This window comes from Panulirus ornatus, chromosome 28, assembly GCF_036320965.1.
Source record: "Panulirus ornatus isolate Po-2019 chromosome 28, ASM3632096v1, whole genome shotgun sequence".
Taxonomy (NCBI): domain Eukaryota; kingdom Metazoa; phylum Arthropoda; class Malacostraca; order Decapoda; family Palinuridae; genus Panulirus; species Panulirus ornatus.
The window spans coordinates 5735001-5752634 of record NC_092251.1 but is presented as its reverse complement, the minus strand read 5'-3'; the positions used below and the strand labels follow the sequence as shown (position 1 = coordinate 5752634).

At 45.8% G+C, this 17634-nt stretch overlaps 2 protein-coding genes across 15 annotated transcripts in view; both read right to left on the bottom strand.

Annotated features, from left to right (window-relative positions):
- LOC139757780 (uncharacterized) overlaps window positions 1–17634 on the bottom strand; it is a 207506-nt gene that overhangs the window by 27736 nt on the left and 162136 nt on the right. For 2 of the 14 annotated variants that reach the window (XM_071678580.1, XM_071678583.1), the window contains exon 2: window positions 1002–1397. The exons of 10 other annotated variants lie outside the window; for them this stretch is intronic. In XM_071678580.1, the coding sequence (XP_071534681.1) occupies window positions 1002–1067 (66 nt within the window). In that variant the 5' untranslated portion in view covers window positions 1068–1397. Of the gene's footprint in view, window positions 1–1001; window positions 1452–17634 lie in introns of all 14 variants that reach the window. 2 more of the 14 variants (XM_071678581.1, XM_071678582.1) reach the window with 2 other exon arrangements.
- LOC139757782 (uncharacterized) lies at window positions 2267–6200 on the bottom strand. The gene has a single exon (XM_071678584.1). The coding sequence runs from the start codon at window positions 3292–3294 to the stop codon at window positions 2665–2667; it is 630 nt and encodes a 209-aa protein (XP_071534685.1). The 5' UTR covers window positions 3295–6200; the 3' UTR covers window positions 2267–2664.

Sequence of the window (17634 nt, the reverse complement as noted above, 5' to 3'; positions counted from 1 at the left end):
AATATTGTTGATTCTTGATAATCATTATGGATCACTTCGGTAAAGTTTAAAATTCCAAGGATGATGTATGAGTATTGGTTGACTGCGAAGATAGGTTCGTGCACCTATATTTATAAAGCCAGGGAAGGCAGTCCTCTTCGCGAACTAATTTTGGGTTGGGTCTTACCTTTATCTCCGTGGAACACGTAATTAAATTCTTGCTGCAAATACCCGGGAGAGTGTACACAGTGTAACATACACAGTGCAGTCCAGCATGCAGGTACACACAGATCCCCTGGTGCGGTGAGACGAGTGCGTAGACTACTGTGCACAAGTCTTCAGAAGGACACCCACATTTAACAGTTTAACGGTGAAATGACAAGTGCAAAACATTTAACTTTATATTCAACATGGTTACATGAGTTTTAGGTAGGAAGCCAGTTAACGTTTCTTCTCATGAATAGCCGTGATACAGAAGACAAAATACACAGTTACACAATGTGAGGACTGTTAGCGTAGCACACCAAGAGTTGCTTTAGAAAACACAGAGGTTATTTGGTCGTACAGAATTATGTCGTTTGTCTGAAAATCCATAATGTACCACAGGCACAGAATTTAGATTGTATATAAGGCTTCATAGTCTTGGTCCTGTAAGATGGGCAGAAATAACGTGGACACTGTGTGTCACTTGTAGAAGACATGAATATTATGGCATATAAATCGGTACAATTTACTTGGAGTAAAGTTGAGGATAATCTTCATTATCTTTGATATGTACGTCATATTTGTAAGGTTACCATCAGGAATTAGCATTATTAGCTAACGGACCAGAAGGCCACTGCCATTGTATGATGTGGGGCTTATAATAGATACGGTATGGGACATTCGTGCTACATCAATGAAACTAAGAGTTGCTACTGTCGCTACAGATCACTTGTTCTACATCAGCACTCACTACTGTTACTACGAGCCATTGGCACTAGAAGAGAAACTACTGTCTACTAACGCTACAGGTTACTTGCCTCGTTGGGGTCAAATTGTATCCTCTGCTGGCGCTTGTTACGAAGGGCCACGGCCACGGCGGCCATAGCGGCAGCGTGAGGCTAGGCTACGACGCCAGCCGACCATCACCGCCCGCACTTGCTGTGGCCTCCGGGGTGCGTCTAACACTCCTTCCTCAGTTGATCTTCGGCCGATAGTTCATGGGCTCACCAGCCCTACTCTAAATGTACTCTGCAAGGATCTGGTTTTGTCTGGATTTGCCACTACGTGTGAGCTATTTTGAGTCGCGTTGGGGAGAAATAGAGCAGTCTAGCTGAGGCTACACTGTGACGACACACACACAGTTCCATCCCACACATAGCGACTAGGATATTGTCTTTCTCGTTTGGTGGATTTCCACAGTTTCATACAAACTTCTAGAGGGAAAATCATAAGACACTCAGTGATGTGAAAACTGCATAAACTGATATCTGTAAGATTTTGCCAAAATTATGATTTGTTCTTATAGTTGTTTTCTGAGAGCGATTTATGAAGACACCTAGATTCACGGAGCCTAGACTGTATGTGGACATGATTTCACTGACTTATGCCATAGAATTTAGGTGTTTGACAACTAACATAATTCACTTGGGACAGGATGTGAGGGATAAAAAGCCTGAGGTAAATATATAAACGGTAGAGGGAACGTGTAATTTAATAGAGGGGATGATGGAGTGAGCGCTTTGACTTGGCGGAGGAAAGGGATGAGGTGAATGCCGAATTTGACAGGACAGCGGAAAGTGATGGGATGGAGACCTAATTCATCAATGGTAGGCGATGGAGTGAACGTTAACTTGCCAGAGGAAAGTTGTGTGTTGTAATGCCTAACTTAGAACGATGGAAAGTGATATGATCAACACGTAACGTATCGTTGGGTAAACGATGCAGCTTAACTTGCTGGAGAAGAGTGATGGTGTGAATGCCAAACTTAACAATGGAAAGTGATACATTGGACGCTTAGCTTCAGGATACCAGAGGAAAATTATTTTCCCCGGGAAAATATATATATCTATTGATATGACACGTTTATATTTTGGTTTGTTATAGTGAATGACGGTAGCAAAATCTACAGTGCAGATTCCAACCTCTGGTGCAAGTATGTCTTGCCCTATATAGTTATTGTCTCCCTCAGTAAATTCGAATGATTTTTATGGAATAAAAAAGTATTGTGAGATATTTGTTATCATTTGGGGAGGTTTTATATCATAGGCAATTCAAAAGAACTTTTGGGGATGATTGTGGAGCTAAGTGGTAAACATAAATTGGCAGCGTCTGTGATACATGAGTGGGAGACGCTGGATAAACAAGAACCTGAAACAAAGCTATAGTCCTGCGACGGAGGGGTTCTTTTACATTGTTAACTTTGTACTGAAGCATCCTTGTGAGCTTCGACTGTCATAGTCAGTTCCTGCGTAGGGTGGTCGTCGTCGGTCAAGTGACTGTACACGGAACAAGCCGGTGCATGGCCAACATGGAGATTTATAAACACTGAGTGCGTGAGCTGAGGGGCCTGATTCAAGTGATGAACTCGGTGTGAGAGGTTTAGAGGGGACTTGTAAAGCCGGAGTGCGATACCTGGCGGGATGTAGAGTGCGTGTGGACCTGACACCTGGCGCGGACTGGTGGTGCGTGGGGGGGGACCTGTTACCTGTCGCAGAGTTTTTGGTGCGTAAAGGGGGACCCGGGTGGGCAACCACCGCTTCCTACCTCATCTTTAAATGATACATGGTGGTTGGCTTTGGTGGCGTCCTCAAGTGACACTCGACGTGTGGGTTTGGCATCACGGTCGACGTGGGGCATGAGGCGCGCCTGGATCTGTTCCCAGGAGGCCATGCCGTTGAAAAGGCTCATCACATCGGAAAAGAGGCCTACCCTGCCGCGTTCCTGCTGGGAGGGCACAACAACGCCGCCCTGCTGTAGCGGAGGGCCTGGCCACCAGGATGGCCCAGCGTTGGTCGCCTCGCTCACGTTTGAGAGACTCTTTTCCTCCTGGTGATCGGAACTCTGAGGCATCTGGCCTGGCATGATGGCCAGGTGAGCCTCCAGCTCCGGGTTGGTACTCTCACCGCCTTCGACATTACTCTTGACCGGAGCGCTCTGACAGGAGACTCCGGAGTTCTTACGTCGCTGGTGCTGGTTGTAGAAGTGTGTGTAATTGTCTGAGCGAGGTTGGTGGTACTGGACTCTGTCTCCGGGCACGGAGGATCGGCGAATGCGACGCCTTCGTTCGCTCCGTATGGCCAGGGCCCCATGGCCTACACCGTAGCGGCCCATGGTGACAAGGTCCCCCTCAACACTGCACCTTATGGGTCAGCGCGCGGGTATCTCTGCTAGAGTACAGGAACAGTTAATGATGCACTAGACAGCAACACTCCCTGCCATACACTCACACTGAACCAGTGAACACAGAGTAGTTTTGTAAGGTCTCAGAAGTGTCGCTCGGCGTGTTGCTAGACGTTTCACAAATAAGGACTGGTCAAAGAAAATAGTGTGTATTGCCTTTTTTTTTTTCTGTACGATGAACTTCCAAAATATAGAAGTGCTAGATGAGAACTGCCGGAGACACTTGTCTGGTGAAAAATGGCGAAGGAAAAGAGAGAAGTAGAATGATAGCCACCAGGATTTCTTTTAAGAAGCTACAAAGTTTATGTATGAGTATTTAGAGCAACAGCTTCAGGAGGGATAATGTAATACAACAAAGATGGGAGTAGAATTACCAGTGACTCCATGGATGTTTGGAAATATGGATTACCGTTCGAATTCCTGTTTTGGTTAAGGATTCGTATCTTTACGAAACAGATACAATCTTCTAAACAGCGAACAGCTGATACTCGACGAGATTAGACTGGCCATTCATTCCCAGGTGCTGCACAGGTTAGGTTTAACTTAGGTACAAATTCTTAGCTTACTCACCTACCCGTGCTAACGAAGGCTAGGTCGAATATCTACCTTTACGTTACTCACCTACCCGTATTGACGAAGGTTACGTAAGTTATCTGCTCTTAGTTTACTCACCTACCATCACTGACGAAGGTTAGGATGGTTAACTCGCCTAATAACACTGTCGAAGGTTAGGGTGGTTAACTCACCTAATAGCACTGTCGAAAGTTAGGTTACCGACCGAGTTCTTACCTTACTTACCTACCATTGATGCTAGAAGTGGTATTGCCTCACCGTAAGCTTCGCTGTATGTGTCTAGTTCTACCACACTAATCTTAAAAGGCATATCTTGTAACGCCTAGGTGGTCGCCTCAAATCCAGAGTGAATTCGTCCCGTCTTACACTCGTTCATCGTGTGCGCGTGCCAACGCTCAACGAAGAACTAACGGTTAGTTTTATTGTTTTAAATGTCACCAACGATTTTTGTGTGGGAAGTATAATATATTTTCAGGAGTGTATAAGCTACCTCTTTGCAGTAAGTAGATAAATCAAATTATAATTACAACTTTATGGAGAAAAACGAAAGACAGTAAAGTTCTAGGTTGAAGAAAATTCCGTTGGCGTGGTAGTTTCGATAACATATTACGTTCAGTTGGTCGAGCCTAGTTTCCCGAACCGTCCATTTTTCCCCCCAACCTTAGAAAATGTATTACATTATATATTTGATTGATAAAAGGAAATGTATTCCATTATCTATTTAACTGATGAAAGACCCTGTTTTGCTGGAGTAGCAATATGAACGTGCTCCACTCTTCGAAATATGTTCCGTATTCTTCATATTTTCTATTACTACATCGAAAGGACTTGGTGGTTTGTTGCCTTTTTAATCTGTATGTATTGCTAATGCATTATTTCTCCCTCCCTCCCCTATTCAGTTTTAAAGAAGATAGAATGAACATGGATGTAGATTGTAGCATCTGTGTTCACTCAGGCAGGTAGTAGGAAACAGTGCAAACGTGTTGGGGTATTGATTATTTCCCTCCAGAACGCGGTCTCCAGCTGTTGCTGATTGGAGTGATGCATAGCGTCGCGTTTCTTCACGGCCGCTCTAACACGCTCACCCCTAGCTCGAACTTGCCTTTGTTTATCGGTCACCCACAGTCTCCGTGAGACTCCTCCTGGTCGCTGCAATCTCGAGAGCTCCATTGTTTACACCGTTAACACTCTTCACTCCACATCTGGGTTTCATTGCACTGCCTTTAAAGGTCTACCTTACCTGTCTCTCAGCCCTGTATTCTTGTACGCGTGGCTAGGCTGGAGTACACCGTTTGGCAGCCTTCCCTATACTCCTGGTGTCTCAGGCTAGAGTTTATCTTCTGACCATAGCACACTCGGCTTACCCCAAGACCACCATGAACTCGCCTGCTTCTTAAAGTGCTCCCCAGCGCCACGTATCTTTCCGACCGTCCCATCATTTCCAACTCCGTCCAGCCCTCCCTCCGTCTTCACTGAACCCCATCCTCAACCTTCTTCCCGTTAAAAAAAAAAAAAGAGAAGGAAAACTGTACACCGGCGACCAAATGAACCTTCGTTTTTTATTGCCAACCCAAACTTTTACCCTCAGACCGGCCGGAATGATCTCTTTGGCCACGCACCGAATTTTGAATGTCAACAGACTTGCGGACGGACCCGCAGGAGATTTCTTTATTCATTATTGTCTTATCCTTTTCTTCTATTTCCTCTTCGTCGTCTTTTTTGGGGGTAGATGTAACCATTATTATATTTTTTGAAGTGGTAGTTTAGTTGTTAAAGGATCGTGATATTCTGTAATGTCTGTGTAGATGGAGTGGTGGTTTTGTTGGTCCTTGACCGATATTATTTGCCCATCGCCTCCCTGCCAGCCAGTACCTCCACCCTTCTGCTCCATTTATCAATAAGGGCGTTAAACAAGCATATGGGAATGCAGCATTCCAGTGTCTTAATCCAGCGCTTATTTTGGTATTACTTAACACATATTTCGCCGTTGGTTCTGCTGTCTCCCTTTATATACACAGCTTATATAAACACTCATAATGTCCACCCATAAACTTTTTTTATTTCTTTACCCCCAAAACCTTTATATAAACGTTGCCCACACATACTCTTGTTCCTTCTGACTTGAATTATCTATCATTCTCGTGATTAACAGCTTTTGTACATAAAAAGTGTTCATCACTCGCTGTGCCACATGTGAATCAAACATCAATCAAATTCTCTCCCTTATTCCCCTTCCAAGCCAATTGTCTCTTATAGCCGATTAATCGTTCTCCTGTTGCTCGTTATTAGATTCTTTCTCTTGACATAAAGGTACATTCAGGTCATCCATGCACTGGTCTAATTATTATTATCATTATTATTATTATTATTATTATTATTATTATTATTATTATTATTATTGTTATCATTATTATTATTATTATCTATGCATTTATCATTATTGTTATTATTATTATTATTATTATTATTATTATTATTATTATTATTATTATTATTTATGCATTTGTTATTATTATTATTATTATTATTATTATTATTATTATTATTATTATTATTATTATTATTATTATCATTATTATTATTATTATTATTTATGCATTTGTTATTATTATTATTATTATTATTATTATTATTATTATTATTATTATTACTATTATTATTATTATTATTATTATTATTATCATTATTATATTTAGATTTTACATTATATTTCACAGTCTTTATTGCCACGGCATATACTTCCTCGACATTCTATCTTTCAGTAGACATTCAAGCTTTGATTTGTGTATCTCTCATTAGAAACAAATGCATATATTGATATATGGTATTGATGTGTTGGACGATATATATATATATATATATATATATATATATATATATATATATATATATATATATATATATATATATATATATATACATATATATATATATATAGTATATATATATATATATATATATATATATATATATATATATATATATATATATATATATATAAAACCTACATCCGTTTACAAATATAACTTGTGCTAAATCTAGCCATGATTATGATATCTATCGTTGACTACGCTACAGTTGGTACAATTAGCGTCTTTATGTAAAACTCGTAAGCTCACTCGGGAACCACAGTGGCGCCTCCCCTGCTGCCAACGAGGTGTGCGAGGCGGTGGGGCCAGGTTGTCCTGCGTCGGGAGGCACCGGTCACTGCAGCAGGTAGCAGCAGCAGGTAGCAAAAGCAGGTAGCAGCAGCAGCAGCAGCGGCCCCTCCCTCCCTTCGTCCCTCCCTACAGCCAGGACGTGGGCCTCACCAACAGGTTAAACCCGTATGCAAATATCGGCTTATGTGCCCTGCCCCAACATGGCTACCCCGGCACGCACCGCCCCGCCCAGCCTAGCCCAGCCCAGCACAGCCCCAGCCCATCAAAACCCACTACCACTACCGCTTCACCCCCCCCCCCCCTCTCCCAGAGCCTGACGTCATGAGGTAAAGGTTCGTGGAATTGTCAGATTCGCTTCCACACACACACAAAAAAAAAATTTATATATAATGCGAGTAGATGGTCTCACGGCCATTTGTGATACCAAAAATGTCTCCCACTTAGGACCTACCTCACACACACACACACACACACACACACACACACACACACAGAGTCTCTCTCTCTCTCTCTCTCTCTCTCTCTCTCTCTCTCTCTCTCTCTCTCTCTCTCTCTCTCTCTCTCTCGGGTTTTCATATTTCATTTCATTTCCATGCAGAGTTGATGATATACATATATACGGAGGTGATGAATCTATTTTGGGGGCGTATGACTTTAAGGCGGGAGAGGGTGTCATGTGTGTGTGGTGACGTGTTTCATATGTCATGTGTGTGTGTGTGGTGACGTGTGGCATGTGTCATGTGTGTGTGTGGTGACGTGTGTCATGTGTCATGTGGGTGTGTGGTGACGTGTGTCATGTGTCATGAGTGTGTGATGAAGTGTGTCGTGTGTGTGGTGACGTGTGTCATGTTTCATGAGTGTGTGGTGGCGAGTGTCATGTGTCATGAGTGTGATGACGTGTGTCATGAGTGTGTGGTGACGTGTGTCATGTGCCAAGGGAGGGTGTGTGGTGAGTGATATGTGTCATGTGTCAACAGTGTGTGATGAATAGTGACTTCAAACCGTAGCCTCATACTGGTAACCTTTCACCCCAGCCTCATACTGGTAGCCTTTCACCCCGGCCTCATACTGGTAGCCTTTCACCCCAGCCTCATACTGGTAACCTTTCACCTCAGCCTCATACTGGTAGCCTTTCACCCCAGCCTCATACTGGTAGCCTTTCACCCCAGCCTCATACTGGTAGCCTTTCACCCCAGCCTCATACTGGTAGCCTTTCACCCCAGCCTCATACTGGTAGCCTTTCACCCCAGCCTTATACTGGTGGCTTTTCACCCTAGCTAACCCTTCCCTAGCGTGACCTCATCAGCTGGTAATTACGAGAGCTTTCCCTTGCCTTCGACGCCGCGAGAACCCCAGTGCACGACTGCCCTATGAGGTCCGTTCCGTTCAGTGCACGGCTACCGTCCTTGGTCCGTTCTGTCCAGTGCACGGCTACTGTCCTTGGTCCGTTCTGTCCAGTGCACGGCCGCCGTCCGTACTCTGTTCCGTTCAGTGCACGGCTGCCGTCCTTGGTGCGTTCTGTTCCGTGCACGGCCGCCGTCCGTGGCACAGTTCATGTTCGGTCGTGAGTACTAGGAGCAGCGGACGTCCTTGGAGTGTTGGCAGTTGGTGTACTGGCGGTGATGTATCGGGCTGCCATTCACATAATATCGGCCAACACGTCAATACACATGCATCAACGGAGGCCATGTATATCGGACCTCAGAGTTCCGCCGTGGTAACTCCTCCCACTTCGCCATCGTAGTTGTAACTCTTAGCGACGTTCCCGCCCCGCTATCGGACCCCAGAGGAGTGGTAACTCATCCCTCTCCTCCGTCAGGGGGGGGGGTAACTCCTCAAGGGAGGTTCCCATATCCCTTAGTTAACAAGTTCCCTGATGAATAACATTAAATCATCGACAGTCTTGCTCCTCTGTAACTGGTACATGAGAGGGAATAACACGCGAATCAAAAGATATAGATATAGGGAAATAAGATGGGCTGAGCTTTCACATTCGTGTATTCGTGTATCATAATACGCTGATCATTTCTTGAGAAGGACTACTGTAGAACATCGGTTTGAAACCCACAAGCAGAGAATCGGTCAAGACAAGAGAGCGACTGAGGTAACAAAGCGAGGTATAAAGAAGTATCCCAGACGCCAGAGGAAGTTTGGGTCTGATTGGAGGGGAAGTTGCCAGCAGTCAGTCCATCTGTTTGGCCACCAGGGAGGCGGGCGGCTTTGGAGGTTTCCAGGACCCCCCTCTAGGGAGGCGAAATGGAAGCCGACCTCGTTCCAGGGAACGTGCCAGTTTTCCCGATACTGGAGAGGCCCTACGTAAATCGGAGACACGCAGTCACATTCAGAAACCGTGGGTAACATGTTTCTACCTCAGGTCCGGCTAAAATATAGCTGTTTTGGCAAGAGAACGGCTAAGAAGCTATCTTTTCTTAGGTCTAGCTTCGATCTCCCTTAGTCTGCAAAGAGCAGGTTTCACACCCCTTTCTTTCTCGTTATTTCCGAAGGGAGGAAAAAAAAAGAAAGAAAAAGTTCTTCGTCAATCTTGCGAGTAATATCTCTCCCTACCCCCTTCTCTCACCACATGAGTGACATATGAAGAGTCTTCGTAAAGCGGTGCCCGAGTTCGGTTTGCGTTCCTTCGAATCTGAAGAGGCGCCACCGTCACCAGGCGGTACGAGCTTGTTGTCAAGGGCGTCGGGCAACCGACGGTACACGGCAGTAGTTTGTCGCAAAAGGAGAGTCTTAGAGTGACGCTGCTTCAACGGCTGTTCCCGTTGGTCTCCCTACCCTGCCTCCCCAGGAAGTGTGTACTGATGAAATATAGTGTTGACTCGGTACATATTCATGGCGGTCGGGTGGGTAGGGAAGGCGAAATAGGACGCAGCGTGCGTATCAGGTGGTGAGAAGATCTCGCAAACCACAGCTTCGTACATTAGAAGACAGGAAAGGGATTTCAACTCTATTAAAGTGAATCCTCAAGAGTGTATGAATGGCTGTTATGGGATCTTCTGTTGAGGCGATGAATGAGAAGAGGAGTCTGTTTCTTTGCGATGTGCAGAGAAGGGTGGAGGGGAAAATTCTGATGGAAAGTGTTCTTGGTTGATGCTTGGGTTAAGTCTGTCTCTTTTTCCATCTCTCTTCCCCTCGGATGAGGGGTTGCAGGCGCGTCCAGGTGGTGCGTTAGTCCAAAGATCCTACGAGTCTGTCGGTGTCAGGTACCTGAAAGGGTCGTACTTTTCAGGTCCTCTTGGAAATGACGCTCTGTCGGTGTCAGGTACCTGATGGGGTCGTACTTTTCAAGTCCTCTGGAAATGAGTCGTGAGGAGCTGTGAGCACCAGTCAGGGACGTGGAGTCGTGGCAACGATGGGCGTGGACCTTAACCTGACCCCATACTGTGGCTCAGGTTCAAAGGCCAGCCAGGCCCATCATGCCCAAGGGGTCGTCAGGAAGTGTTCAGTAGGCATGTCGTGTTCAGGGGTGGTGCCGTGTTGCTCAGGGGTCGTATAATGGTGCTCATTGGGATCGTACCTTCGTGTTCAAGGGGCTAAGGACGACGTCGTGTGACCAGTATCGGTAATTACATTCTCAGATGGAATTAGGTCTGCCGTCAGAGAGAGAGAGAGAGAGAGAGAGAGAGAGAGAGAGAGAGAGAGAGAGAGAGAGAGAGAGAGAATTTCTTGATGTATCAATTAGCCCCATTGTGTTATATTTCTTTATTTCAACGCACACACACTAAAAAGAAAAAAAAAATACCTAGACATACGTTCGTGTTTGCGTGAATCTTTCTTCTGTGCGGATGTGCGCTTTTCTGGGGCAGGGTGAGAGGGGGGAGGGGGGAGGGTATCTTCCTGCAGGTGTGGGGGGGGTGCGTGTTGTGACCCAACCCTACCAGCTGACTGGAAGCCTTGAGGACCTGGACACGAAGCCTGGCATGGGGGGAAAGCCCTCCCTCCGCCCTCCCCTCCTCCCAAGTCAGCACGCGACCCACTGAGACGAACCTAGTTAGTCCCAGATCGGTAATGACGAGAGAGAGAGAGAGAGAGAGAGAGAGAGAGAGAGAGAGAGAGAGAGAGAGAGAGAGAGAGAGAGAGAGACGTCCATTTCCATTCGTAATCACACAAAATGTGAGAAGATGCTCCCTCACAAAGTCGTGTGCTTCAACGGTATGACACACGGGGGACATCTGCCTGCCGGCCAGGCTGTCCACCACCCGTCCGTCAGCGGTTGCTTCAGGAGGAAGAGGAAGTCCTGGTCTGCTTCCTTCAGCAGTGCGGAAGCCATACACCACCCCGCCTTTACACAGGAGGCGTCGCAGCCACACACACACACACACACACACACACACACACACACACACACACACACACACACACACACACTCAGAAGGAGGTCGCTTCTAAGCTGACCTGGGTGTTCGTCCCCAGTCAGACGCAGTGTGATTATTTCTCCCTCGAGTAACCCCTCCCCCCCCTCACATGACCAAGTGACCCTCCAGTGAACGAGAGACTATGACCTAACAGGGCCATATGACCCTACATGTTCAATTGACCTGACCTTACATGGTAGAGTGACCCTATGTGGCCTATGACCTGACGGTACATGGCCAAGCGACCCTGAGTGGCTGAGGGAACTAACCTTACATGGACAAGTGGCCCTGTATGGCCATGTGGCCTCGTTCTATCACCCTGGGTAGCCTGGCCACCACGGTGCTGACGCTGTCAAGAACACAGGTATGTGGGATCGATCCCCCCGCTGCCCACAAGAGCGTTGCTAAATGCATGGCCGAAACGTATATTATGAATAGTAAATGGCTTCTCGTGAGCCATTTACTGCCAGTAGCGGGAGCACCTGGCCAGCCCCAGTCACTAGGAAAATGCTGTTTTATTGTGGGGAATATATATATATATATATATATATATATATATATATATATATATATATATATATATATATATATTTTTTTTTTTTTTTTTTCGATAGGATCATGAATAGTGAAGATGTATACATCATCATGATCATGATCATGATCATCATCATCATGATATGAAGAAGGTCACTTCGGTACCTGGGCTGGTCTGGTGTCATTATGCTGTGGAGCTGCAATTCATATTTTTTTTTCTCATTTTTTTTTTTCTGTTGACTTGTGTCGAGGAGTGGAAGTGTCGCATTGGTTATACAAGGTAAGGTCTCATCTGTACACAAGATGAGGCCTTATCGCACATAAGGGAAGGCCTCATCAGCGCACAAGGTAAGCCGTTATCAGCACACGAGGTAAGCCCTTATCAACTCACAAGGTAAGCCATTATCGACACACAAGGTAAGCCCTTATCAGTACACAAGGTCAGCGCTTATCAGTACATGTAGGAATGTCGTATCATTAGCAGACGCCATAATTATGTTATGGATAGAGATTATCTTGATTATTATTGCACTGCTCTTGTTTTTCCCCCCCTCCCTCCCCCTCTTATCTTCATTACGTTATATTATCTTATTATCTTGAATTGTAAAGCACTTTAAATGGCCCAAGGGGTGTCTTGCCGTAGGAACGTGTCGTATTGTCGAATTGGCAGAGAGTCGAGCGTGAGTTTCAACCTTATTGCTGAGAACAGTTCTTCGTATAGCAAGGTCAGTTGCATACCAACTTACAGTGTTAATATATATATATATATATATATATATATATATATATATATATATATATATATATATATATATATATATATATAAGGGATGGGGTGAATAAGGGAGACTTGTTGAAGCGTGTGAATTCCCCTTACCGCTGGAGTATAGCGAAAACAACGGTTACGTATAGCGAACAGTCTGCGTCTGTGCGTTGCGTGGAATCACCATGAACGTTCCTCGTTTGTTCATGAACGCGAAGCGTAATGTCGGATAGAAAGGCGTTGAAAACGAGGGTCCATGTTCGTCTGGTTGGGTAGCCGGATACGCGTATCCGGACAGAGGACTGTTGGCGGACATATGCACCTATGGTCATAACCTGGCGGTTAGCGTTCCCCGTCGACCACGCAAAAGGTCCTAGGTTCGAATCCTGGCTGTTGGAGGGGTATTATGTGATATATATGTTCACATGTGTATCACGGCTACATACTGAAACCGTAGCTCATATGTCCGTAGAGTTTCCGATCTCCCCCCCCCCCCATACCCTCCCGAGCTGAGGCAAGACGTCAGTAAATACCCTCGCTAATGACAGTCATTAGTACTTGATTAATGGGACTCATAGAGCGGGAGGAGGGGGTGATGGGGGGGGGGAGAGTGATTACCGATAGTGAACACGAAACTCACGAAAGGAAAGAAGGTGCGTTCGTGTGTGTGTGTGTGTGTGTGTGTGTGTGTGTGTGTGTGTGTGTGTGTGTGTGTGTTCGAAGGCCGCACGCAGTGTTTTAGGTTGTGAAGATGTAGCATTGAAACGTCTCGCTGAATTTCTTTTTATTTTCTTCATCTTTTATGGTTTGGGTTGACATGTCTTAACCTTTGACGATGTAGCGCTTTTCATGTAAGCTTGTAACCATGAGCACGACGGTGCGACCACTTGGTACGACGGCGCGACCCTTGAGCACGACGTTACGACCCTTGAACACGACGGTACGACCCTTGAACACGACGTCACGACCCTTTAGCACGACGTTACGACCCTTGAGCACGACGTTACGATCCTTGAACACGACGGTACGACCCTTGAACACGACGGTACGATCCTTGATCACGACGGCGCGACCCTTGAGAACGACGGTACGACCCTTGAGCACGACGGTGCGATCCTTGAGCACGACGGTACGACCCTTGAGCACGACGGTGCGACCCTTGAGCACGACGGTACGATCCTTGAGAACGACGGTACGACCCTTGAGCACGACGCTACGATCCTTGAGCATGACGGCACGAGCTCTTGAGCACGAGGGTAAACGACTTCTGGGTACTGAGGAGTTATACCGAGGTATTCAAGGGTCGTACCGTCGTGGTCAAGGGTCGTACCGTCGTGATCACGTATCGTACCGCCGTGATCAAGTATCGTACCGTCGTCATGAAAGAATCGTACCGTTATGCTGAAGGATCGTACCGACATTGCCTTCGCTGCTTCTCGTGTCGTCGTGTTCGTGAGAGCCGGAGTGCCACAAGTCAGCCCTTCCTCCTGGCGTGGCACCGCCCTCCCTTCCCCCCTCCCTTAGGCATTGCAGTTAGTACCACATGCCATTCCCCTCCCTCCTGTCGAGGCACTGTAAGACCCTGTTGTGGTACAGTACCTGTATACATATATTCATGTATGTTAGTGGACTCCGCCTGCGTGTGATGGTTACACCTCGAGCGAAAGTCACCTTTGGCAAGGACAGTATCATCACCAATGGACGGAAAGGAGTAGAGTCTCGTAGAGGTACGTCTCACTCCGAAGGAGACCATCATATATCCCAGTTCCTGCCCTGAGTGCAGCCTCGAAGATGTAAGGGTTTCCCCGTAAATGGGGTCCTCGGCTTGTAGGATAGTGATGATAATACAATAATAGTGATGATAATGATAATGATAATAATGATTATGATGATGTATAACTGTGATTGCCCTTGGACCAGTTTCTGTGAAAGAGTCCTGGTGTTGCCCACGACCTTTTAGAACGCTCCCGTAGCCCAGGGTTGCGCTACTTCCAGTAGCAGGGAAATGTAGAGTCCCTTGTAATGAGAAGCTCTTTGACCAGTCTGTACTTCCAATGAAATAGCCTCGCAAAAGGTGTCTTTTTACATTTGCAGGCGGAGTCCGGTAACATCATGATTATGTACATAACCGAGTTATAAGTCGGATTTTATAAGTCCTGACGTCAAATGTCGCAAGAAACCAATTTATAATTAGGCTTAGGCTTGTAAATGGCTTCGCAAAAGGTTCGGAAATTAAGCTGTGAAGCAGCAAGGATCGTTTCGAGAGCTCTTATATATTTCAACACTGGTTCGGTTGAGGACGGAGCGGTACGAATCAGGGAGAAGTATTCATTAGGGCCGCGGGGTCTTTGGTCTTGTAGCGGAAACCAAATGAAAGATGAAAGAGAGGAGGAAAAAAAATGAAAAGAAACTTTTAAATAGAGAAAATGTTCAGCTCAGCGAGTGAAAGGTGCATTTACGTGGGATTGAAATTTGTATTGGGCGCGCGGCTTTGAATGCCGGGTCGAAACACATGAAACGCTTCTTCGTTAAAAGGAACCAAAATCCGCTCATTAAAAGCGTCCGGAGCAGCGACTGTACTTTTAGCCAAAGGGGAGAGGGTTCAACGTCTGATTCATTTGCATGGACGATGTGAGTGATTTTTTTTTTATTTTTCGTGAAAGATATTTTTGAATATCAAGACTTCATTGAGATTTTACCCCCCCCCCCCCCCCCGTTGTTTTCATCTATATTGGAGACTTAAGACATTATTCTGTCCTCCGTAGATTTAATTCTGTATTTAGGAAGTAGTTTATCTGTTCCGCATATGACGTATGCAGTGAAGACGGCTTAAGGTTTGCTACTCTCAGGAGGTGGACGACCTCAGTCGGTCGGACCCGCGCTGGTGTCGAATTTTACTTCCATCATTTGAACCCCATAAACATAACGCGGCGGGGCCACCTTCACAGAATGATGGCTTGGTCTTTTGGTTAAGTTCCGCGAGGGTTATGGTACTGTAAACAAGTATCGTACCATCGTGCTTGAGTATCATACCATCGTGCTTGAGTATCGTACCTTCGTGCTTGAGTATCGTACCATCGTGCCTGAGTATCGTACCATCGTGCTTGAGTATCGTACCATCGTGCCTGAGTATCGTACCATCGTGCTTGAGTATCGTACCATCGTGCCTGAGTATCGTACCATCGTGCTTGAGTATCGTACCATCGTGCTTGAGTATCGTACCATCGTGTCTGAGTATCGTACCATCGTGCTTAGTATGATCATCGTTCGTGCTTTGTCAAGGTCCGTAACGGAACGTCGAAGAACCGGACGAGACAGTTAGCCTGCTCGCTGCTCACTCAGTTCGACCCATCGTCAAGGAGGAGAGTATCACATACCACGACCCTCGGGGTGGGTCTTGCTATCGCACTGGTTTCAATCGTGCTCTCCCTTCCTCCCTCCCTCACCGGACGGGTCTGGTGCGGGAGGAGGGCGGCGGGCGGCGGTCGCTTCCCGAGCTTAATGTTTACCGAGCGTCTAAATGAGTAGGCATCTGCTCACGTGATATGCCCAGGCCAGTGAATACGACCCTTGTGATCTCAGACACAGACACAGACACACACACACACACACACACACACACACACACACACACACACACACACACACACACACACACACACATAACAATACACCTAAACACGAAAGAAAGCGTGGAGAGAGAGAGAGAGAGAGAGAGAGAGAGAGAGAGAGAGAGAGAGAGAGAGAGAGAGCAGTACACGTACCCCCTTCCCCCAAATCGAACTCTCCATCATAAGTTATCAAAATCTTCTTTACCCTAACTTTATTAACCTTGGGCGCCGAGGCCTTTAATTAAGGTAATGACACAGAGTCATTGGGGGATCATGGGGCAGGGGGGGAGGGAGGGTATGTGACTTGCACGTGTGTGTGTGTGTGTGTGTGTGTATCACAGGGGTGGGGAGGGTGAGGGTGTGTGACACGCAAGGTCTGGTTTTATGTTCGTGTGTGTGTGTGTGTGTGTGTGTGTGTGTGTGTGTGTGTGTGTGTTTTCTGGGAGTCGCACGTATACGAGTGACTAGCTGGATATTATTATTATTATTATTATTATTATTATTATTATTATTATTATTATTATTATTATTTTTATTATTATTATTATTGTTATTTTTATTATTATTATTATTATTATTATTATTATTATTATTATTATTATTATTGTTAATTGTTGCAGTTAATGTATATTTCTTATTCTATCTCTGTATCATAAAGAACTTTTTTTTTGAGAAAATACATATGAGTTGCCCACGGGAGATAAGGAGTTCACAAGATACCTCTCTCTCTCTCTCTCTCTCTCTCTCTCTCTCTCTCTCTCTCTCTCTCTCTCTCTCTCTCTCTCTCTCTCTCTCTCTCTGTATATATATATATATATATATATATATATATATATATATATATATATATATATATATATATATATATATTACTTCTATAAGAACTAATGAACCTGCAGGATAAGCAGTGTGGAAAAATAGATCAAAAACACTGCCCTCCCACTTATCGAAGCGTCGTGTTTAAAGATAACAGTTCCATGGGAGAGGGGGGTGGGGGTGGGGAGGGGGTCGCCACCACCACCACGTGCTGCTGGGGGAGGGGAGGGGGTCCCACCACGTGCTGCCTCATACAGACGTAACAATGGCTCGTCCTTTTTCCCGTTCCTCATGTGTGTGAGGCTGCCTCTCTGACGTAACACACTCTCGGTGGAAAGAGGGGGGGGGGGGGGGGGGAAGGGAGGTTGATTATTAGTATTATATAACCCCCACCCCACCCCCACTCCCACCCCCCAGAGAGAGAGAGAGAGAGAGAGAGAGAGAGA

Bases quoted from the DNA above. Each gene is read 5' to 3' on its own strand.
- LOC139757782 (XM_071678584.1), bottom strand. From the start codon at position 3,294: ATGGGCCGCTACGGTGTAGGCCATGGGGCCCTGGCCATACGGAGCGAA.